The sequence below is a fragment of the Sciurus vulgaris genome (genome assembly GCF_902686455.1).
Source record: "Sciurus vulgaris genome assembly, chromosome: 16".
NCBI lineage: Eukaryota > Metazoa > Chordata > Mammalia > Rodentia > Sciuridae > Sciurus > Sciurus vulgaris.
The window spans coordinates 29,383,457-29,407,816 of NC_136477.1; the positions used below are offsets into that span (position 1 = coordinate 29,383,457).

The following is a 24,360-nucleotide window of genomic DNA, read 5'->3' on the forward strand; positions in this document are numbered from 1 at the left end:
AGGAAAGGGAGCTGGGGTAAGAGGAACCTTTGGAAGGATCAATATAAAAGGTTCCAAAGAAGAAAGGGGGAAGGAAGGCATGAGTAAAGATAGTCCAAAAGGGAAGAAATGTTAATTTTCAACCAACCATATTAAAATAAGAAGAATCCAAAGATGGATGAAAATAGGAAAGAAATAAATGAGAGAAAGGACTGTAAAAGATAAGTACTTCTCCCATTTCCCTTCTTCAAATTCCTCTTTCCCTCATCTAAGTGTTTCCTACTTATTCTTTCTAGTGGGCATTCAGAAAGCACACAAAGTCAGAGAAAATGGTCCATCAAGATTATTCTCTGCACAAATTTAATATATTTCCATAAACATCCATGGGCTGAATCCCAACTGAGTTGTTTTCATTGTTCTATAGTTGGGTAACTGGAATTTAAAATGTGCACTACGTTGAAACATACTAAATGTTATAACCTATACCTGTATCTGTGGTTCCTTAAGAGAAATATTCATAAATGTCCAAACTGATTATGAACTGTGAATCTCTCTTTTGTCTCCCTTCTTTTCTATTTTTTCATTCTGCAGAAGAGAGAAGGAAAGCATTTCTGTTTGCAGACACACCAGAGGTTCTGAATTGTCTTTGCTTTTGCCATTCACTAATTTCAAAACTCCCTCATTGGGGAATGACTTTCTATTTTCTTAAGTCTTCAATTAAGCTCTCTGCCAATTTCCTCTGACAACAGAAATGGGTAAGGACACTTAGATGCTATTTAGTCTACAAGAGCTAAGCAATTTTTTCAATAATTAAAGCTGAAGTATTTAATTTATTAGTAAAATAATTAATATATTAATGAAGCCCTTTCTCCTGTAACTTAAAATTATTTTACACATCTCCTTAAATCCCACTAGGGAAGAAATATTATTGAGAGGGAGACTGAAGATGAACTATTAATTAATCACTCAAAATAAAATGAACAACTGAGTGAAAATCATTTCATGGTAGATGGTTTTGTGTGGCTGCAAGAGAAAATAATTTATTCAAGATGTTAAGGCAGTGAAACAAGTGATACAAAGGTGACACTGCACTTTAAACAGCCCATCCAACGCAATACTTCATAATCAGGATGGAATTTGCTTGGGATATGTGTGCCTTGAAAATGGACCAGAAAATGCCTCTGTGCATTTTACATCTTGACAGTAATCACTTCCAATATTCTGCAAGAGATACCCAAGAGAGCACCGGAGATGTTTGGTGGTGAACAGTAACACATAATCAGTCTTTGGGAAGACAGTAGAAATCAGTGATCTGTGGTGTCTTACATGCTCAAGTCAATTAAATATGATTAATGGCTACCTGTGAGAGCAGGCGTGAGTTCTGCTTCCCCTCAGGGAGAGGAAAGGACAGTGGATATTGGTTTAACTTCCTCCTTTATATTCATAGAGGAGCTCCTGCCTGGAGCATCAGATTAGCTCCGGAAAATGCTTGTGAATTGATAAGAGGGAAAAACCACATTTCCTGAGCAGTAGGAAGAGGGGGTTCAGGGGTCCCCTGGGGGCAGATCTTCCTTTCCTGGGCAACCCCAGGAACAAGGCATCACATGGGAACAGAGGCTTTTCATGGTCTCTTGTGCCAGCAGCCTGAAAAATGGGACCTTCCCTCGTCGTGCCCTGGGTAACCAGTTGGGTCAGTTTCATTGAACTTAACTTTCTGAACCCCATGACTGTGCACAACCAATAAACAGAAGGACAAAACAGGTCCTGGGGTTGCAGGGAAGACCTACATGAACCAGAAGGGGAAGACAACTGGACCTGGTGACATTCTACATGGAAAGAGGGGTCAAAGTGCAGGTGGGAGAAGAACACACCAACCTGTGCAGCCGGAGGTTGTTGCACAAATCCCTGGGGGGAAGGAGGGGGCTGAAGAACTTGCTGTGAGATGGGAGGGCCAGAGCCAGAGAACCCTCCTGTGGAAAGCTGCTGGCCTGTAGAGGCAATGACATAGCTGGGCTGCTGGGCTGGCTGTGGCAGGAGGGAGGATGGGTAGACAGGACCCGATGGCGGCTCAGGGGTCTCTCCTGAGGACTGCCGGCTCAGGTTCATCTGGCTGAACTGCGTTGCCACATCATCTCTCTGCCATCCAAAGGGGAGAAGAAAAGAGGAAATTAGGACGATCAGCTTGGTAACGAGGAAATCACACTGAGGCACGCACAGGACACACATAATTGGGTGGGGGGGAAGAGAGGAAGTATGAATTGAAAAAAATAAAATAAAGAAATTCTTCGGTCAGAACACAAAAAGAGAGCATCGCATGAGAAATCAGGCTTTAATCATCCTAAGAACTGTAGATGGTAAACAGTTTGACCCAAATATCCTTCTTCAATGCAAGCAAAATAATCTTTTTTTAATGGAGGGCTCAGGATCCTCGGATGGTGCTGCAGACAAGGTGCTGGTGCTTGGTGCTAGGCCCTGAAGGGACAGCTGGTCTCCCCAGCAGCAGTCATGGATCTGCCTTCTGGAGAGAGGCAGACACTCCTATGTTCATCACCACTCACAGCTGCAGCAAAGGTGGAGCCAGGATGGGAGTCACCAACAGGCTGGGTGGGATTACATGCCTGTATCAGGGAGCATTCATTCACTGCCTGGGCCTGAAATTTAGGGATAATGTTCACCCTTTAAGTTATTGCCACAAAGGATCTACTGGAGTGAGGGTAAAAAGAAAAGAATCTGGGGGACTGGCATCCCAGGGGAACACCTGCATCAGGAGCGTAGGATGATGGTGGCTACCATCTTGACTCTGACCTTCAGAGATTCCCCAAACCCTCACACCAAGTTCATGTTTCTCTCTGTTACTTCTGAGAACCTGCAATTCCTTCTTAGCTAGTAAGTTCTTTAAATAAAGGTACCAGATTATAGAAGTACTTAACATAAGACAGGCAGATAACAGAAAGGAAACAAGAGATGTCTTACAGAGATGGGTTGCATTGTTCAGGGATGAGACATTCACACACAAACCCCCACCTCACCATCAGCCCAGGACACCCACCCAGGATCAGCCGGAGCTGCATAGGAAAACAGCAAACCATATGAGTGTGCTCTCCCAGGGGAAAAGACACATACATATAATACAGTACCATGGGGAAGTGCTGCGTTGGAGACACAGGCAGGAGATGCTGGGGAGGAAAAGAGACTGCCGGATATTGCACTGACTGGGAGGGTGCCTGCAGCCCCTGGACAGACTAGGGGGAAGAAAAAGCTGATCAGGAAACAGAAAAGCACAGGGGTTGAATCCCACAGGAGGTACAACACTGTCCCTAACAGGTCCTGTAGGATCAGTGCAGCCCAGGGAGGAGAAGCAGCCACCAAGTAAAAGTCAAGGCCATGCAGACCAGACTGAGACAGCCTTGAGGGAGGCTAGTTTGCACAGAAGGAATACTCCTTGGAGAAGTTAGTGATGTACATTTGATGTTGTTGGTGGTTAGATTCTCTAATTCTAAAAGTATTGCCCAAGGACTAAGAAATAAGAAAACAAGTAAAGTGTTCTAGTGGCCTATCTAGAACACTTCAGGTTCCTGTGGCGATGTCCACATGTTTCCCTAGGAAAAGAGGCAGTTCTGCCTCTTTCTAAGAGGCATGTGGATGAACAGCAGTTCATTTGGAATGGACTGATTTTCTTTCCCCCCATTGATAACAAGTTCAATACCGACTCTTGGCAGACATGAGCATTGGATCTAGGATGGGAATGGATAAGCAAGATGATACAAAGTCTGAATGGCATTATGAGTTCAGTCTGTAAGACAGACACTACTCAATACATAAAAACAGCATCTAGACCTAAGAAAAAACATATCCCTATTACTGCTCTTACTCTGCAAGTACATCCATTGAATTTCTATCTAAACTTCAACATCAGATGAAATTCTGTCAACCTACAACCATGAATGCTAGCTGGACAGGTTTTACTTATGAGTGGCACCCCTGGAAAATTCACCTCCTCCCTGGTGCCCTGCTGCTCTGAAGATGATGAAGACTTCATCTGGGAATTCTTTCCCTCCCCGGCTTCCAGCCAGCCCCTCACCTGAGTGACCAGTGGACCTGCCATCTGTGGCTGTGGTGGCTGCACCTGCTGCTGAGGCTGCGGAGAAGGCTGCTGCTGAGGCTGCTGCTGGGACGGTCCCACCATTGTGCTCCGCAGGGGCTGCTGGCTGGTGGGAGGGTTGTATATTGCAGGAGTCCCATCGGGATTCACAAAGGGCTGACCTGAAAGGAGATCAGAGCTTGATCCAGTTGAACTTCTCAATCTGTCCCTAACAGAAAGAAGCACGATGATAGTGCAAAATTAGCTCAAAATAAAGGGGCAGGATGGTGGGCACCTGAACACCACAACCTTCACCTGAATGAAGGTTTTACTGCTTGTGACCCAAACTAGCTTAGGTTAGATGACAGTGTAAGCCCATAGCAATTTAAGAAGCAGAAATAAATCCACCATCTTCAGGGAGCTTTGCCAGAGCTCAATGTACCTGTGGACAGTGGCATCCAGTGGAGAGACCTGCAGAGAAGCAATTTTCACAAAGTCACATGTTGTGCTGCTGGGTACCTCACAGCCATCAGTGAGATAACACACACTGAGGAGCACGGCTGCTTCCCATTTACACAACACTAGCTACCCACAGTCACAAGTTATTTGCCCATACATTTATTTTGCTTCCACTAAGCCCTGTTGCCAATTCGGAATCATCGTCAGATCCACAGCCACCTATCTGACAGAACATAACACATCCATTTGCTCACTTCTTTAAGCAGACATAACCAGGGATCCACAGGTTTCATATTTTAAAGATGATGCATGATAAACTCATCACCGAATCATCCTGCAATGGAGCTTATATATCTGTATTACTTTGCCTTATGAAATAATGCATGTTTCACTATAGCTATTGCTGTTACTAATAATATTGCTTTATGTTGGAGGAGTATTTTTTCCTTTGCAAAATAGTATCATTTCAGCCTCATGATGATTCTGTGAGGAAGAAAAGTAACATCTCTGCTTTTCAGAAAAGGAAATGAAGGCTCGCTAGGAAGAACTCAGGAATACCGAGAGCAAAAGAGGGAAGCAAAGGGCAATAAATGGGAGAGAGGGAAAGAGTAGGTGAAGGAGAGAACATTTGATTTCCAATGTGACAGGCACCTTACATGCACCATTTCAGCTCTCCCAACAACCCCATAAATATGTAATCTCATTTTCATTTTATTCTATTTTTTGTTTTTTGAGAAGCACATCAACATTTCCATTTTAGAGATAAGAAAATTAGGGCTCAGAGAGACCAGAGAACTTGTTCAGAAATTAAGCAAAAAAAAAAAAAAAAAAAAAAAAAAAACACAGTGAGAGAATCAAAAAATGATTTGGTCAATAAGATTCCAAAGTCCATTCCCTTTCCATTATACCAAAATAACTTAATTGAATTATCTAAGCATACATAATGAGTACATGGCACAAGAAGAAATCATGGGATGGGGGAAGAAACAATCACAATTGGAAGTTATTAATCAATGCAGATGAGTCAGAAGAGGTGCAGGATGTGCTTCAAAGGGGAATCCTACCCAATACTGGCAGAAAAATTAGAACATGGGAAATGGATTGGCAAATTGTGGAGCTGGTTGTGAGCCTTTTCCTCCTCTTTCCATTGCCCCTGAAGCCCTACTGAAAAGGAAAAAGGAAGGTTTATCTACCAAGTGAAACTCACAGAAATGTTCTCTAGGAAACGGAGCAAAATGCCTGGAAGGAACAGGGTCCCCAGACTGGGGCTGCTGTTTCCAAGTATGGCCTCCACACCTCAGCATGAGGCCAATGCTGCAGACAGATGCCAAGGGCTCCTCAGGCACATATGCAAACCTTCTCAGTCCATACATTGCGCTGAGGCACAGGGCTCACATGAACATTCTTATCCAGGGTTAAGAGCATATGATGGCAGAGAAAATAGTCTGTTCCTTAATAATACAGATGAATAACGACGATGGATCAATGGTTATATGAGAAAAATAGCAACAAAAAGGGATCAGGAGAGAGGGACATAATCTAAAAACTTACCAAGAAGAAACAGAATATTCTAGAAAAAGGAAGTACATATGGTACTCATAGGACAAGAACAGATGGTATAAAATGGGAGCTAATTATTCAAATAGGCTACAAGAAAGAAATTAGTCATAAAAATTATCTACTATGCAATCCCATTTATTACATATAAGATCAGACCAGACTGAATTATTCAATGGCAACAGAAATCAGAATAGTGGTACTGCTTGTGGGGGCATTAGGGAATCTACTGGAAGACTAGACATGTTTTATGTCTTGTTCTAGGTGATGTTTACACAGGTGTTCACATATACAAAAATTCACCAAGGCCTACACTGCCAATGGGTGCAGGTCATGCATTCCACCTACGTGTTTTATACCTCAGGAAATTAAATTTAGAAAGTAAAATGGAACAGTTTGGGGGACAGCAAATAATGAGGCTGCAGTAGTGCCAAAGAAAATGCTCATGGGTAAAGAGAAACAGACTGACTTGGTAATCCAACTGTAACAGGAGCTCAGCGTCCTCCATCATTACCAAAGATTTTGAGTGCACATACATTGGTGTGTATGTAACAAGAAGTTTTAAATGCTGCCTATTTACGAATGTGAGTGACAGGACTAAGGAAGTGCACATACATTGGTGTGTACGTAACAAGAAGTTTTAAATGCTGCCTATTTATGAATGTGAGTGACAGGACTAAGGAAGTGCACATACATTGGTGTGTACGTAACAAGAAGTTTTAAATGCTGCCTATTTACGAATGTGAGTGACAGGACTAAGGAAGTTCTGATAATAGTTTCATAACCACAGCAATGTGCTGTGATAGGAAAATAAATGTACCAGAAATACATTCACAGAACAATGACTAAATCTGTAGTTTTTTTTTTTTTTTTTTTATGTTCTTAATATTCCAGGCACTTGTTTTCTCACCACTGACATTTAATTTTAGCTACCTTTTATTGTTTTACATCTATTTCCTTTCTTAAAAATAAATACATTTGTTCTAGATGCAAAACCTGCAATTCATTTCCTGACAAAGCCAGTAATTTGGGAAAAGATAAAATGTACTTCAATTTTTTTTTTTTTTTTTTAAAAACAATGCATCAGCCTCTTTAGTACTCTGGTACTTGGTTTCCCCATCCTTGTTTTATATTTTAGAAAGACAAAAGAAAAAATTTAGATACTTCACTTTTAAAAAATATCTCCACAGAAACAAGTCTACAATTTTATTTGAACTTATTTCAAATTCAGTCTCCTCTGTGCTTACACATACATGTATACACACACACACACACACAACAGTAAGCATAAAGGAAGGATATTTGCTATATGGTTTTCAATTTTGAGAAATGTGAAAAATGACCTATAATTAGAGTTAAAACATAACCCCAGCATATTTGGATGTACTTTTTGATAAATTCCAGATATTCTGCTTGAAATATGATTAATGTCCTGTGAAGCAGGAGAAAGAGAAGATTCTAAATGATTGCACATAAACAGTACTAAGGACTCTCTTAAGTAGACAGACTACAGATGCTTCTGGAAAGAGAAGAAGATATATATGATATGGATTTTTATATCCAAAGAAAGGCAAAGGGAATGGAAGACCTGAGAGAAGGAAGATGGATGCCTGAGTAAAGAACAAAAGCCATTTCTTAGAAAACCTGGGATAGATAACTATTGGTTTTCAAGTCAAACAATGACAGCCTTTCTATATTCTATGATTTCTACCAATCCAGATACAATTTACAACTGAATACAAGCAATTAGTTTGAATGGCAGTTACTGAAGACTGAAGGAGAAAGAAAAGACTGGTGGGGCCTGGGACAATTTAGCCTAGAGGAGGTTTTCCTGTTAGAAGCAGCAGGGGCAGGTCCAGTAGGCCATGTAAGTGTGCTGGCACAGGTAAGAGAATGGAGGGACAGAGGAAACACGGACACCTTGAGTTCAAAGCAGAGCCAGAGAAAAGGATTAAATGCATAGCGCTCACTCATCTCAAAAACATGACATTAAATGAAAAACTGCTCCAACATCCACATCAGCATGTACAACAGGTTCCAGACTTTGTTATTTATTTCAGGGAAGCAATAAATAAATAAATGACTAAATGTGGCCTTTCCTTACAAGGTTCTGTAGACAGGCTGCTAACAAGGGAAATGAACCTGAGAGCGATCCACATAAGAAGCGCAATACTCATATGATATTGGTTCCTAAAACCAAAGAATTTTTGCCACATGCTTGGCAGAAACTTATGTAGGGAAGGGTGAGAGGTGTGGTTTCTAGGAGTCCCCATCAATGGCAGTGAAAAATGAGTCCAGCCCAGAGAAGGTCAACTGCCAGTTTCAACAGTAGAGATCACATGACAGATTAGGTAGATACACATACTTACATGCACATATGGTTGACACATGGATGTAATATATAGCAGTTCCATATACACGCATGCACATGCCTCTTTTCAATTCATAAAAATAAATACATTCTAGAGAGAAGAAATATCAGAATTCACCTTGCATCTCACCACTCAACTACATTATAAGACACAGTAATACGTTTTCCTTCTGGTCTAGGGATATTTTAATGTCTAGCATTTGTCAGATCAGACAAATGTGTGTGGAGAAACTGTTCGACAGTGTTATTACATCCTTTTTCTTAGTTGAGATCCTTTCAAAAGAGATATTTTGATAACAGCTCTAAGTGACTCCATCCAATGAATAAGAATTGGGACTTGGCACCAGCAACACTCCATTTCCTTTTTCTATAAACAAGATTATAGATGATAATACACACATACCCATGCACAACCATGCTATCATTACAAATAATATTCCTGCATTACACCCTAAAAATACTCTATTGAGCCTTTTTGAAACACTCTGTAATTTTGTTTAAAACAAACCACTCAAAACAAATTTTTAATGTATGCTCTTTTCTGCAAGTCCTCTATCTCAATTAAAAGTGAAAGAATTTAAGCCAACAGAGTCAGATCAGACTTTGATCAGTGCCCAGAGTAATGACTATGATCCTGCTCTTCTTGTAATTTCCTTTATAGTGCTTACAATAATCCAAATAAAATAAAAGCAATCCAAAAATCCTCCTTAGAAGTATCTAATCTGGAGCTCTCAAATGGTTTTCAATAAAATGATTATTTCCTTCTTTTCCCTCAAGCTTATGGCATTTTCAAAATGTCTCAATCAAACACCATGCTTTGAGAGTGTGCCATATGTTTTATGAAAATGTGGCAATTATTCAAGTGACTATTTTACTATAGTTTTCGTGTTCTCTGAATTTCCCAATTACTCGTACAACTACATATGCGAGAAGATGGAGTCAGATTACTGTTAGGAGATAGATACTCACCCAGCATTGCATTTTCAAACTTAGAGAGTTGAAGAAACACTCTGGAAGGATCTAAACTCAACCGCGGATCTATTTCAAGACAGTTCCATTTTTTTCCCCCAATCACTCACTAATAAAGGCCTCTCAGGAAGTGACTCATCAATGTCAAGCTTTGTAAGCCAGGGATTCTTCACCAGCACTGCTAACATTTTCAACCAGATAACCCTCTGCCGGGAGGGGCTGTCCTGTGCCTTGGGGAAGATAAGCAGCATTTGTGGCCTCTACCTACTAGAACCGATAACATCCCTTCCTCCTTATGTCATGATAATCAAAATGTCTCCAGATGCTGACAACTTTGCCTCGCAGGCATGGGCAAAATTACCTCTCATTGAGAAGTTTCCTCCACAAAGCAAATGTTCCTCTGTCTTCTAAAAACAATTTTCCAAAAATAGTTCAGGCCTACTATCCCTAAAATACATCAAACTTTGCTCTGTTTTCATCTCCTCTTCATTATTGTTATATTTTATTCCTCACAAGAGCGGGGAGAAGTTCTAAGGTGAGAGAGCAACTTCTCTGTATAAGAATCCACTGTGACTCTCAAAGGAGTCCTCAAGTTCCTGAAATATCTTTGAATGCAAACAACTGTTTTGGCATAATACCGCCTGACTAGGAATTAGGACTGAGAAATACAGGGTTTTAATTAGTGTATGCCGGCTCGTTGCACTATGGTCTCTGATATTTCTTCCCAGGAATACATGAAAGACACCATGGTCAGGGGAAAAGGGACAGAAAGAAAATTGAATCTTTTGCCAAGTATCTGTATTGCTATAGATATGGAAATATAAATTAACTGTAGACCTATCCTTCCTGAATAAAGATGCCACACTGCATTCAGGCAATCATCTCTCCTACTCAGATATTTTCAAAAAACTTACTAGCAAATTCGTAAAATCAAACACAAGAACAAACCACTGATAATCTTGCAATCCCGTTAGAGTAGGTCATAACTAACCTGTGTGTGGATTAAGAAGGATGCTTCCGGGAGGGATGCCTGTTGCAGCTTCAAGTGGAAGGAGGATGTAGCTGGTGCTGCTGGGAGGTACCTGGCCCCCCATTGTATTCTCTGGATAAGGCACACAGCCAGGAGATCCAGCTGCCATGCCTGAGACCAGGGGTGTGCTCTGGAGAGGTGGATGGGTGCGGGACAGTGATCCTGAAGAGCCTGCGCTGCTGGAAGACTCGGAACCTGGCACAGTGATATGAATCAACAAGTCATTTGGTACATAACACAGACGAGAGAGAACATGAATCTTTGTCTAAATGCTTACTTTTCCATAACCCATCATTAAAGTAATTGAGGTGTTTGTAGCAGGACAAGATTAATGAAAGCTTAACTAAATTGTGGGCCCACATTTCATTGAAATCATTGCTATATATTTTTCATGTGTCTATTTTCTAAGAAAAGAGGCATTAGGATGAGCACTCTTTCTCAGCCTTCTCATATACCACTAGGGTAATAAATTGGGAAATGGTATCTTGAAGCTCTGAACTCAGTACTTGTGAATTCTTATATCCTTGAATAACTAATACCATAGAGATGTCTTACTGAGTTGCAATGGTAAGAATAACATAAATGGGATGGAGGATGAAGAGATTGCAGCTTAAGAAGGAATCCTAGTACCTACTGATTACATGCGTGATTCTAAAGTACTATTTCTTCAACACCCACACAGCTGAGTTTTGAAGGGAGATAGTGAGGAATAATCCTTTTCTCCCATATGTGAGTAGAAAAACTAGATCATTCCTCTTGGGAGCATAGCATGAAGGAATGAACAAATCTAAAAATCAAATGGCATCTTTTTTTAAGGAGTAGAATGGTTTAGGAGAATATGAACAGGATTGAAAGTTAGAAAGACATGGATAAATCAGGAAGCTGACTCTTTCTAACCAGCTGACCAGGGGAAACTTTAAACTACTAAAAATTATTTTTCTTTTGTGTAAATATGGAACAACTTAGACTTGAAGGATTTAAGTAAAAGAAGATGGGAGAAATCAAATACTGGGTTTGGTATAAACTATGTGACAAACAGATAATGAGCATTATTATTACTATCAACAAGATACATTTAAGAGTACATTTGTACTATAGTCCACATATTTGAAGCACTCTTAGTAACATAGCCAATGGCAGGAAGAAGGAGAACTTGACCTTCATCATGATCAAGCATCCTTCAGTTGAGACTGAGTATTCTTTGGGGGACATAGAGGAGTACAAATATTGGTGATGTTTACAGATATCTAAAATATGAAGACAACAGGGACAAGGTGTAGAATCCACCAAGTGGAAATTATCCCTAATCATATCTTGTCTCCCTCCACTGAAAAGAAAAAAAGAAACATCTATCACATTGCACGTCTCCTGGGCACTCCCTGCCTTTTAATGTAGCAAGAGCCAAAGAGCTCCAGCAAGCATCAAAAATAGCTGTTATGGGTACTAAGTAGTAACCAGAGCATGGAGAGAAGATACACCAAGCAAAATTCCCATTATTGTAAATACAAGCTAATAGGTGATCTGGATGATATCACGGTTTGCAAAACGTAGTAAAGACATTTTTTAAATCAGCCCACACCTATTGATTTGTGTCATTAAAAATGCATTCCTCTGTGTCATAAAAAAGGATCAAAAAATACAAGCAACAGTTATCATTCTTCCCAAGATTCTGAAAAAAAAAAAAAGAAAAGAAAAAACCTTCCAGCTTAACTCAAGACTTTTTAAAATAAGTGAAAAGTGATAGGACTATGACATGCAATTGCAGAGAAGAGAGGCAATTGGAAAGCCAGGTAACTTTCAAGAAGGAAAACAGTATTTATCAAGCACTTAGTATGTATAAGCACCTGAATAAACACTTTAATAATAAATACTACGACTGCCTGCATAGGTAGGGAAAGTGAGAAGTTGATAACCTAAGTCAGCTCAGAGAGGGTTTGACGTAGGAAGACAGATTTGACAGCCCAACCTTTAACGACAACTCTGCACTGCCTCCCAAAAGTGTGAAAGGTCTATAGCATGGGAAATCACCTAAGTCCTTAGCTGAGAATCTTCTCTGCTTTTCCCATGACTTGGTTATTAATAATGATAAAGCTTTAGGTTAATTCAGGATGCTTCCTCTGAGTGGTTTAAAATGTTCATGAGGTTCTCGGTAACATATGGGGAGAAAAATTAAGGATTTAAAATAATATTAAAAATGCTAAGCATAGTTTTGAGATCATACCACTGAAATTAGGACTCTGGGATCATAGTCTCCATGCAGATTGTAGTGTTTGCTTGTAAACTTGCTATGAAATAATACAACAACATCCTGCACGCAGCTGCCTAAACTCATATAATATTGATTTCACTTATCTCCAGGCTGAGGAGTTAGACAGTGAGAGAAGTTGGGCCCATGAAGCACATTCCAAATCTGAGTTGGTGTGGGCTAGGGCTAGTTGGGTGTGGGTTAGGGGAGGTTGCATACAGAATGAACAGTCAAAGCCAAATCCAAAGAGTGAGTTCATTTTAGCTTTAGAAAAATGATCACCAACCATTAATGACAATATTTTCCTCTGTCACTTGGGGGGAAAGTAGCAGCATCAACAGAAAAAGCAGGAGACAATGCGAATAATTTGATGTCAAAGGTGAAAGGAAAGAAGAAATCTAAGGTTGAATTAAATTTTCAATACTTGAAAACTAGAAATAAAACCACATTTCTTCAGAGGGTGGCTAGGCAATAATCAAGAAGCTAGGGCTTTGAAACTGGCCTTTCAGGTTGACTTGTGACCATCTGTGTCTGCCTTGTAAGCATCTCATCACCTGGGTCAGGCAGAGCAGTAGTCTATTCATAGCTGGTCCAGTGTTAATGCTGGACAGGCTAACAATAATAATACAATGCAAAGATTAGAAGTATGTAAAGGGTTAAAATCAATTGAAATTGATATTTTAAAACTTAAGGATTTTGGATGCTGAAAATTAAAAGTATTCCTTTTCCTCTGTTCAGGGGCTTCATGATGGCCTTGGTCAGTATTTAAATGGTATGTCTATGCAACAAGCAGGGTGCTAATCACTCTTTATGACTTGTCTAGCTTAATTTTGACAGCAACCTCATTTTGAAAATGAAAGTTGATCCTCAGGCAGGTTAAATCCATTTTCCAAGGCTCACTTAGTGGGTGATGGGGTCTGAGTTCAAACCTTGGCAACTTGACTACATGGACCAAGTTCTGAGTCTCTAGGTTATTCCTTCACCATCATGTCACTGATGTGAGGGCCAGCGCCCTGGCCAAGCAGGTGCCCAGTACTAGGAGACACAGAAATGTGATGTTAGAGGCAGTTAAGGGAGAATCCATCAAAGTGACTAGGTGACCCGGGTGAATTCTCAAGAGGGAAACAGAAGAAAAAGGGGAAATGGAAAAAGAAGAGAAAAGAGATCACAAGGCAAAGAAAAACCCCCAAGCCAGGAGGAGGACTGGGCTGGAAGGAGCAGCATGGGCTGATTCCCTCGGAGGAAAGGGGATGATCCCCAGGGAAGAAGGGTGCTGCGTTTTAGTTTCTCATCTGCTACTTTCTAGCTTCAGAAAATGGTTTCTCCCTTAGGCTTCAGGATACTTTTCTGTAAAATACAAGCTCCCCCCAGATGAATGGGAACAGTGACAAAGAAGGTGACTTGAAGTTCCCCTTACTTGACCAAACCAGAAGCAGGTTCCTTCCACCCAGAGGCCCCTCACCTCACCCTTCTTAAGAGTATTTCTTGTGCTTTTAAAAGACATATATCTCTCCTGCCCAACTTTTCTATGCTCATACCAGTGCTTAAAAATCTCTCCCACTTTGATTTCGGAGGAGCCATTTCTGTCTCCCCTTTGGGACCATCTTAACCCTTACTGCCATAACTATGAACACACTTTTCATTGCTTATTTAATTCATGCATTACTACTTCTCTTGAACAAGAACCCCAATCATAAAGTTTTTTTTTTCCTGAATTAATAATTCAAGAAAATATTTCCAGATGGGGCAGGAGGGGTGTGGGCAGGGTTCAGTAGAAGAACCCAGGGCTTCCAAAATTACAGCAGAAAGAACCTGTATCAGCATCGTATGTATTAGCATAACATTAGGATGCATTAGCATAGCAACAAAGATGAACAACAGAAAGAGGAAGAGGGGAAGAGGGGGAAGCTGAGGCACCTTCACTGCTGCAGAAACAGGATGTAGACAAGGAATGCCACTCTGGCATCTGGAAAACAACTGGCCATGACACCTAAAATTATTAAAGCAAAAGGGCACCTTGTAGGTCCTGAAAAACTATTTTGGAAGTGGGATTGCTCAACCAAGAGCATCAGCTAGAATCTGGGAAGTTAGATATGCAAATTCCCAGGCCCCACTCCTTACTAGCAAGGATCTCTGGTCTCGGAATCTCTGGACTCAGGACCTACAATCTGTGATTTAACAAGTCCTTCAGTTGATTCAGGTGCAGTTAAAGCTGAGAACCCCTGTTCCAGAGTGAAATGGTGGGCGATAATAAAACAGTGTTGTTTGTCCAATATAGAAGAAATCGATACAGTCCTATTTCTCAAATCGTATTGCCACTACCAAGAAAAACTGAGGTTGCAGTACCTGCATCATTCAAGTGCTCTTCACAAGGACGATGTGATGGCAACGTGACCTCTACAGACGCATGCGGGACATGTAGTAGACAGCCTGGGCCTCAAGAGGATGTGCTTGTACTTTCAGTCTTTAGTAACGTGCTTTCCATTAAAATGCAGGAAAGCATGCTTCTGACATGGAAAAAGTCTCATTATTACCTATTTAAAGCTGAAACGTATGTAATTAAAAGAGGGGAAGAGTAACTTAAAGTCACACTCCAGATTCAGTCTCAGAAAGGTTTTTTTTTTTTTAAAGTTTGCAGTTCTACCTGAACAATGAAGTTAAAAAAAAAGGAAAACTTGTGCTGTTCTGAAGCTCCATGACAGCAAAAATGACAGCTTTACTTCATAAAACCATCTTGGGAAATGGTAAGTTTGTTTTGACATCCTATCTTGATCTCCTTTAAAAAAATTTTTTTCCCCTTTCCATGCCTACACCCTGACAAGCTTTCAAATGGAGTCACTTAAATTAAAAGGGAAAAATATATATATCTGGAGCACTTACAATCTCTAATCATTCTTCAAAGAACATGGCATTTTAGCATTCTCGAAGCGTTTTAAATGTTTCCAAAGAGCTTTGCTAGGGACGTGATTGGGGGTTGGTGTGTGGAAAATGATGATTAATTCTAAAATCTTAAGAGCTCTTTTGGTGAGCTGGAATTTTTAAGTGCACTATTTAAGGTACTTGGTTTCTGCATTTTAAGGTTTAAAACTATTTAACCTTTCTTAGTTTACGAGAGCTCAAGAGCACCACAGTGGATCTTCTTGACTTCAGCGGCGATGGTAGTGGGATACAAGAGCAATTAATTAGAGTAGGAAATCAAGAACTCAACAATTGGTGAACAGAATTCACAGGAAGAGAGCATGAGTCCCCTGAATCTTTCTAAGAAGCACCACATAAGTATATTGTAGTGACTGTTACTAAACGCTATTAATTTTCTTCTTATGTGGGAGAACATAGGATGATTTTGTAGGAGGAATTTGTCAACAAAGTAATTATGTTAAGCCATCAGTGTAATGAAGGGATTTTGTAGAATTCCTTCCTCACTGGCCCCATCCCAAGTGCAAGTATGGCGGGGAAAGGATTCCTAGTGCAGGGCAGTCTATGGGTAAACTCCAACTAGGGTTCTCCATTCATCATTACCAACCCTGCCCAAGCTTCCATTCACCTGCAACCCCAAGCCCAGGAATGTTCTCCCAGCATATCCTGATGCCCAGGGTAGATGAATCACAATTCTCAACACCCTCGCGGACTCCCTAGTAACAGCTGGGGAGTCCATTTTCTGAGGCAAAACCAACTGTCCATCAGTTTACAGTTGGGTCAAGTGAATGGTTCTCCTGGATCTCTCATCATCACTCACCTTCTAGACACTGTCCATGCTAACCTGGATGGTGTACCTGACTCAAAGCATCATTACTGTCCAGGGCGGGGGTGCAGTCCTCTAAGTCCAGCCACTCAGAAGGCTGAAGCAAGAGGATCACAAATATGAGGCCAGCCTGGGCAACTTAGTGAGACCCTCTCTCTCAATATAATAATAATAATAATAAAAATAATAAAATAATAATAATAATAATAATGATAATAAATAAAGGGCTGGGAATGTAGCTCAGTGGTAGGGCACTTGCTTAGCATTTATAAGGCCCTGGGTTCAATCCCTAGTACCACACACACACAAAATATATATGGGGCATATCTACATATTTATGTGTGTATACATATATATCACTTTATATCAATATATTTATATGTATATATCTATATCTATCTATCTATATAAAATTATATGTCTTTGGGAAGAAGAAAATCACAGAAAAAAAAAAACTGCATATACTCAGAAACTCTAAACCTCCCTATGACTCACTTAAATGCAAAACAGGCATGAAAACATTAAATGACAATAATAAAAATGAATAAGAATGAGTGCTTACTGGGTACATACAATGTGCCAGGTATTATTCAAGCAGTTTTGCATATCTTTATGCTTTTAGTCTTAATAATGCTGCAACATGGGTACTATTATTTCCATATCTCAGATATGGTAAGTGACCTGCTCAAGATCATACTGACAGCATGCTAATGCAAGAGCCCAATCTATGAATATTCTAATTACCTTACAGGGTAGCTGCAAGGAGTAAGTCATAGTATTCAATTGAAAAACATATCTAACTTTCGTTAAATAGTTGCTATGTGTAAATTCCATGGTAATCATTTTTATAAAAGTGATCTGATTCAAACTTCAATCCAGTTTACTGGAAAAACTTAAGTAAATATAAATGAGATAAATTTCAAGTCTACTGATGTGAGTTCGAGTAATATTCTATGATAACCTAAGTCTTATAGAAAAGGAAACTGAAGATTAAAGAGCTCAAAAACTTGACTTAGATGCACAGCATGAGGCAGCAGCCTATTAAAATTGTACCTTCTAATTTTCTAGAATGTAATGTAACCAGTGTCATTGTTATTAATTAATTCAAAGACAGAATGGTGTCAGGAAGGTTTAGGTAGAATCCCAAAATACCAGAGAACATAAACCCATTCAGTACTAACTACCTGTTTTGGACAGTTTCCCGGTACTCCTGGTACTGGATGTGCTGTCACCCCTGGTCAGCACCGTGATGCCCCCAAAACTCGCCGTCTTGGTCATGGTGGGCTTCAGATTGCGGTTGGAGCTGTCGGAGTCTGTGCTGCTCCAGGCCCTCTGGTGGTCTGACCACTTGAGTTCATTCTCCGAGCTGCTCTGCCGACTCCCAGATGTTCTCCCTGAGCTATCTCTGTTGCCCCTGGAGCATGGCCACCAGAAAGACGCACAGGAACAGAGTTACATTGCACGACTGGGGTGGGTGGGCACAGATGGGGCCTTTCTTGGTAGAGTCATCTACACAAGATCCCTTTTGTCAACCCTTTAATGAAGCCAGTGGCTCCCCCAAACACTGCTACAAATGCCTTGATGATGTATAGACAGATAACACATCACATATGACACACATGTCACAAACAGAAAAACCAAACCTAGGAATGTCACATGATCCTCCTGCCAGGGAAGGAGAAATAACTAGAAAAACATGGCATAAAGTATAATTGCTAACTTCTCCTGCAGAGAGGATAGGGGGATAAGTTCTCCTGAGCCAAACCAACAATGAATTAATGTTCTGAGGTAATTATAATTTTAAATGATTCTAAAAGGAATTCCCACTAAAGAAGGGTATTATTTTTCTCTTTTTCTTCAGCATTGAATAATTGGCTTAGAAAATGCACACACGTCCTGAGAAACTATTTATTAGTTCGTTTTCCAACTTTATGATAAATATCTTGAACTCACAAGGGATATGACAGAGAGCACAGAAGTCACAGAAATTGCTAATCCATGGTAAGAATTATGCCTGATGGGTTTAACCTTCATGGTTGGAGGAAATAGCCCTTTAATCCTTTTCACGTAGAAAAGTGTGAAAACAACAATGTCAACACTCTACGGCCATACGCTGACAAGAAACTTTCCAGTGGGATCAGTGGAAATACCAAAAAGCATCTTGAAGTTAAAGGTCATAATTGTTCAAAATTCAAAGAGAATAAATGTACTAGAGTGATCCAGTAGCCAGAAGTGAATTTTAAAGACTCCTGAATAATTTAAAGAGTATGCAAAGCTAAATGTGTTTTATTAAGAAACTTGATAAAAAACAATTGCATTTACATTGGTTTTCAACCTGCTTAAAAATAACTTTGTTAAAATTTCTGAAGCTTATTCTGCAGATCGAAATAACACATCAATAAAATATACTAAGATTCTTATAGATTATAAAGAAATGAAGGCAACATATATCATGAGCTATAAACATAGCCCTTAATTTCATATCAGTATGAAATGTAACATATTCAAGTCTTAAATCCAGTCTCACAAATGTGACCAAGACCTTTTTAAAAAATATTCTTCTAAAGCCAATAACATGCTACTAAGATGCTAGAGGTCTTCATAGCTCATTCCAGACACCACCTGAACTCTGCAGAAGGTATACAGAAATTTAGGTTTTGCTTCAAATGGATCCAAGAGATAATAAAAATGAAGTAACTAATCTGTAGCAGGAACTTCATAAAGCAAGGGGAGAGAGCGGAACAGAAAACTCACAAAACAAGAAACATTTTCAAGGAGGACACTGGATGAGAACATTCCATGCCCTGCCTCACCCGCTTCGATGCTTCCTTACATTCTCAGTACAGCAGGTCCTTGGTTTAGTAACAAGAACCATCTGAAAAAAGACCAAGCTGCAGGAGGAAGTACCCTCAGCAATGGCCAGGCAATTTTAGTTCTTAGACACCTTCAAAATATAAGAAAGCCATGGGAGGTAGGATATAGAAAAACTGCCTTTTCAAGAGTTTGGTGCTCCATTCCTGATTGTCTCTCCATGTCCAAATTTGACTTCATTCTTCTCCTATATATTTCTGATTATGTTGACCCTTCTTTGACAAGGTCTGGCTAAATCATTACTTAGCAACTATGAATTTGCCAGTTATATGAGGATAATCTCATTTGCAGTTAATTTAGAATATTTATTACAGAAAAACACTGACTTGCATTTGGGGTGGTCCCTAGCCTTAGTATGTAGGATACATCAGAAGGAATTAGGAGTGAACCTTTGTTCCCATCAATAGTTCTGCTTCAATTATGCTTCTCCCGAGGACCTTTGCACATCCACATAAGGAATCCAGACTTTTCCTAAATGTCAGCAGGGTTAAGAATTTCTTTGCAAGGGAGGTGAGCACCACAGGATGCAAGCTCCTGTGTTGTATTCTGTACTCTTATACCTGGTAGAGCAAATTCTTGAGAGATGGGGAGGTCCTCTAGACTGGCCACATCATTTGGTCAATAAGACAACCTGAGATTTCCTTAGCTTTATTTCTTTGATTACAGACTAAATTCATCATCCCAAGCCAAGTTCTGTGCATTTTTAAAACAAGTTTCTGCTTTAGGGAATTAGCATTAATGAGATTCAAAATAGCATCTAATTCTGTTTTATGATTCTAGGTATTCACACACTGAAAAGTATTTTATACTACTCTATTCATTGATTATTTAGCCCAATAATGGCAGGGTGATGCCCAAAAGTGAATTTCTTATCTCTCTGAGTGTGGAATCATACACTTTATTAAAAAAAAAAAAAAACATGTCTGACAGGTGTTTTCCTTCTCTCTTAAATTCAGTGCTGGACCCCTCTAACTGTAATCCAGGAAAACAGTAAGAATAGAATATCCTGTCATTGGAGAGGTGGTCCTTTTATAGGCAACCAGAATTTAATCCCAGGATAGATAAAAAGCACATACTCTAAATTCTGTTTCTGTCCTGATTGACAACTGATGTGTCCATTTTCGTACATTTCTGAACATTGTAACTTTTTTGCCCAAGTTATGGATGATGTACACTCTGAATTGCCTTCACAGTTGTGTAGGTGGCTTTTGTATTAAGTTGTCTTTCTGAGTGTCTGTGTTTGGTTATTTTGGTGGATGATGGAATCTATGTTTGGGGTGGGTGACCTTAATATAGGGCAGGTTTGTAAGAGGGCAGTTTGGGGGCTGTGTAAACCTAACATCCTTTTGTGGGTAAGACACATGTTTTTATCTCTATTAGCCTAAACAAATTAAATCATAGAGTGACTACAGGGGTACTAGTAAATTTTATCTTTTCTCTGGGTTTTCAAGAAAGAAATGCAGGATTTTTTTTTCCTTCCCCAGAGCAGAGGCATCAATTACTCTAATTTTACCAACTTCAGATTTACTACCAAAAGATAATTTCTATCTTCCTTAGTATTTTTTTTCTTCTAAATTTAAAAAATATTTGTTTTTTGTTTTTGCCTTTCCTGTAACAGGTATCCTACTATTTACAAACGTGTTAATACGTTTGATAAAAGTTTTAACATTTATCAAATAAATGTGAAAAAATAGGTGTGATCCTTCTGCTTTTACAGAGCTTTCCTCTGCACCCAGAACTTTAAAAGAATTTTTTTTCTTTTCCCATTATCCTACACAGATCTCAATTTAAGTAGTTGACTATAATTGGAAGGAACATCACAGCCTCCTTTAGAAATAAAATTTGTGCTTAAAAATACATTTGAATTTTATGAGGGACAGTAGAGACCTAAAAATTAGCTAACCAAATAGTTATCATTGATGTAATTCCCAGTGCTGGAAATATGTATTCAATTTCAAACTGTCAGAGAAAGTTTAACCTGGTAAAATTTGCTGAAGGAATTTGGGAATGTTAAATAAGTGTCCTGCCAGAGTGAGTTCTGAAACACAGAAAATCCGCAGAACAACCCCAGGAGTTGCATAGGAAGGGGCAGCTTTCCAGTCCCGCCTCTCTCTCACATGATCCATATGATGTCACACTAGCTGGATAACAAACTCTACATCAAGAGCACTGAACATATTTTATTTCATTAACAGAAATATTTTACACTAATACACTTATATTTAACATCGATTCTGCCACATAATCTGAAAACATAGTTTAAAAAAGTAAACCATACCAACCGAAAGAGCTGTCTTTTCTTATAGGTCTCATTGCATATGTTACTGTCTTCCAAGAGCCTACTGGAAATGAAAAACATGATTTTTATGATATAAAACCTAAGGATACTAAATGTCTTAAGTTAAATGTATGTGTGCTCTGCCATAGCACAACTTCCTTGTAAATTAATCCCACATACTATTTTTTAATTTGTGTGACATTAAGTTTTGTCATAATAAATTCATGGCAGTGTAATAGGATTAAGATCCCTACCCTAGGAAGAAGGCACAGATGCCAGATAAGAGGGAAGGGAAGAGAGAGGAGATACAGGAAACGGAAGGAGAGGGGATAATGAAAGAAATCACTATAAATATGAAAGAGATTTAACAAAACATATTAGTGTTTTTTTTAAAGGTAATATTAAGTTATTTTTATTTGGGGAGGCATAATGAAATATTGACATTCCATAGACAATAATTTTAGAAATAGATTTATTTTTATAGGAGAGCCACTCAATTCTAGGACCATCAAGACTTCACACGTGCAATGCAAATATGTGATACAGTCCTGTAAAGTTAAATAGAAGCCAATTGAAAAATAGAATTAGGGTGTAAGGTAGGGGAGATTACTGGTTAGAAGACTAGGGAGTAAGGTTTCCTACCAAAATGAATTGCAAATGCTCACTTAATTTTTTTCTTGGTATGGATACAGAATTTGGAATGCTTCAGAATCATCACTAAAATGTTAATGCTCCTGGATTCATTTTCCCTGAAAATTTGGAAATTTGCCTAAGTCTGTATAAGTCGTAATTTTTTTTAAATTCAGAGCTTGTATAGATTTATTTTATAATTTTGTCCTTTAAAAGCAATCACTCTCTTGGAGGGTTCAGTTACTTGAAGAATTCCAAGTGCTGATATGGTGACTTTTTTTTTTTTTTTTAATCAGCTAACTTTAATGCCCAGTTTAAATTTCTCTGAGTACTGGCATTGAATTAGTCTCCATTTTAACCAACTTTAGAGGGACATCCATTAAGCTGACACCTGAAATAAAGTTAATCAACACCTTATTTACGCATACCATATTTCTAAATCAAGTTGGGGATTTTAGTACATCTTAAATGTGATTAGTACTATTAATATGGATTCCTAAATTTCTCCTGAATATCTGCAATTAAATCAAGAGGACACTTTAATATCTGTGTCAATTTAGAACCATTTTTAAAAGGTACTTTTACAAAGATATATGTTAAGTTTGAAAAATGTCTAGTCTTATTCCCAAGATCTACTATAAATTTCACAACTGCCTCCTTCCCCTAACCCCTAAGACAGGTATACTGCTACATCTAGACAGGTTTAGATAAGGTTTTCTTTATTTCTTTCTTCCTTTCTTCTTCTTCTTTTTTGTTTGTTTGTTTGTTTGCTTTCCTTTGGTACCAGGGAGTGAACCCAGGGGCACTTAACCACTGAACCACATCCCCAGCCCTCTTTATTCATTTGTTTATATTTAATTTTGAGATGCAGTCTCATTGAGTTGCTTAAAGCCTTGCTAAATCACAGAGGCTGGCTTTGAACTTGCAATCCTCCTGCCTTAGGCCCCTGAGATGCTGGGATTATAGGTGTGTGCAACCATGCCTAGCTTTAGATGAGGTTTTCATGTAAACTTTTTATAAAGATGAATAGGTAGTTAAGAATGAGGAACTTAAAGTAATATTATTCTAATTATTATTTGTATAGCTATATAATTATAGGAAAGAAGTGGCTAATAATACCAAATAAAGTACTTTTAGCAGCCTGCTCAGTAAGCCAATGGAACTGCAAATTCCTGCGTGGACTCAATATTTTCTCTTTTTAATGCCTGGGGAAGGTAACAGGAATTTCACCTTGGGAAGGACACAGGATTGAGTCAAAATAAGGAAACAGTTTAAGCCTCTGCTTGAAAGTAACTGAGAGAACTTTTTCCCCCAAATTAAGTACTCTTAGACATGCTAAATAACATATGTGAATATGTATGTGTGTTTAGACATGTTAAATAACATATAAGTGTGAATATATACGTGTGCACACATTGATATATGTATTTATTTATACATATATTCAAGCACACACTTATATATGGGATAGATATAGATATATATATGTATATGGGAATATACAGGACATACATGACAGACTGTTCTTCTAACAATACAAAAAATAAAATTCCATTTTACCTGTTTTCCACATAAAGGCTTTCCTGGGAGCAAACTGACTGAAAAATAAAAGAAAGGCATTGTATCAGATGTTCTGGATATGCTGAGGGGTCCCAAATCCTTTCCAGATTTTAAAACTACTTTTCCCCTCCTAGGGAAAAATATGCACAAAAGATGGAAATAAAAAAGGAAAAAATATAGGTTAGTGTTAGAAGAGTCAACCATTCTCATGTAGCTCAGGGAACTTTTCCACCAGGACATCTCCAGGTTTTCAACAGATTAAGCCCCGTTCAGCATCAAGGTCAGAAGAGAAATGTGAATAAAATTGCTGGAGAAACCCATGACCACCTTTGGAGTCTGAGCAGCGAGTGGTTTCCTCTGGAGCTGTGGAGGTACAATCACCAACAGAAGCCAGGGGAAGAGGTTCAAATCAAGGCAGAGCATGCAAACTTGGAAGGATCCACCTAAGAATGGGAGCAGTGTGAAGCCACAATTCTATAAGAACTACCTGGCAACTATGAACTCTCACGGAAGAAAGAGATTAAACACAAGTCTCTCAAAATGGAAGAAATGCCATCCATCTGTGATCATAAGTAAGGAGGACAGAAG

The 24,360-nt window shown here is 39.0% G+C and overlaps 1 protein-coding gene across 19 annotated transcripts in view; it reads right to left on the reverse strand.

The window, feature by feature from the left end:
• ARPP21 (cAMP regulated phosphoprotein 21) overlaps window positions 1-24,360 on the reverse strand; it is a 148,138-nt gene that overhangs the window by 46,049 nt on the left and 77,729 nt on the right. For 5 of the 19 annotated variants that reach the window (XM_079115900.1, XM_079115893.1, XM_079115907.1 and 2 more), the window contains 7 exons: window positions 23,773-23,810; window positions 21,587-21,646; window positions 17,615-17,847; window positions 10,408-10,641; window positions 4,061-4,242; window positions 3,117-3,221; window positions 1,855-2,115 (listed from right to left, as the gene is read on the reverse strand). In XM_079115900.1, coding sequence (XP_078972026.1) covers window positions 1,855-2,115; window positions 3,117-3,221; window positions 4,061-4,242; window positions 10,408-10,641; window positions 17,615-17,847; window positions 21,587-21,646; window positions 23,773-23,810 — 1,113 coding nt within the window. Of the gene's footprint in view, window positions 1-1,854; window positions 2,116-3,116; window positions 3,222-4,060; window positions 4,243-10,407; window positions 10,642-17,614; window positions 17,848-21,586; window positions 21,647-23,772; window positions 23,811-24,360 lie in introns of those variants that run through there. The other 14 variants (XM_079115904.1, XM_079115908.1, XM_079115905.1 and 11 more) reach the window with 10 other exon arrangements.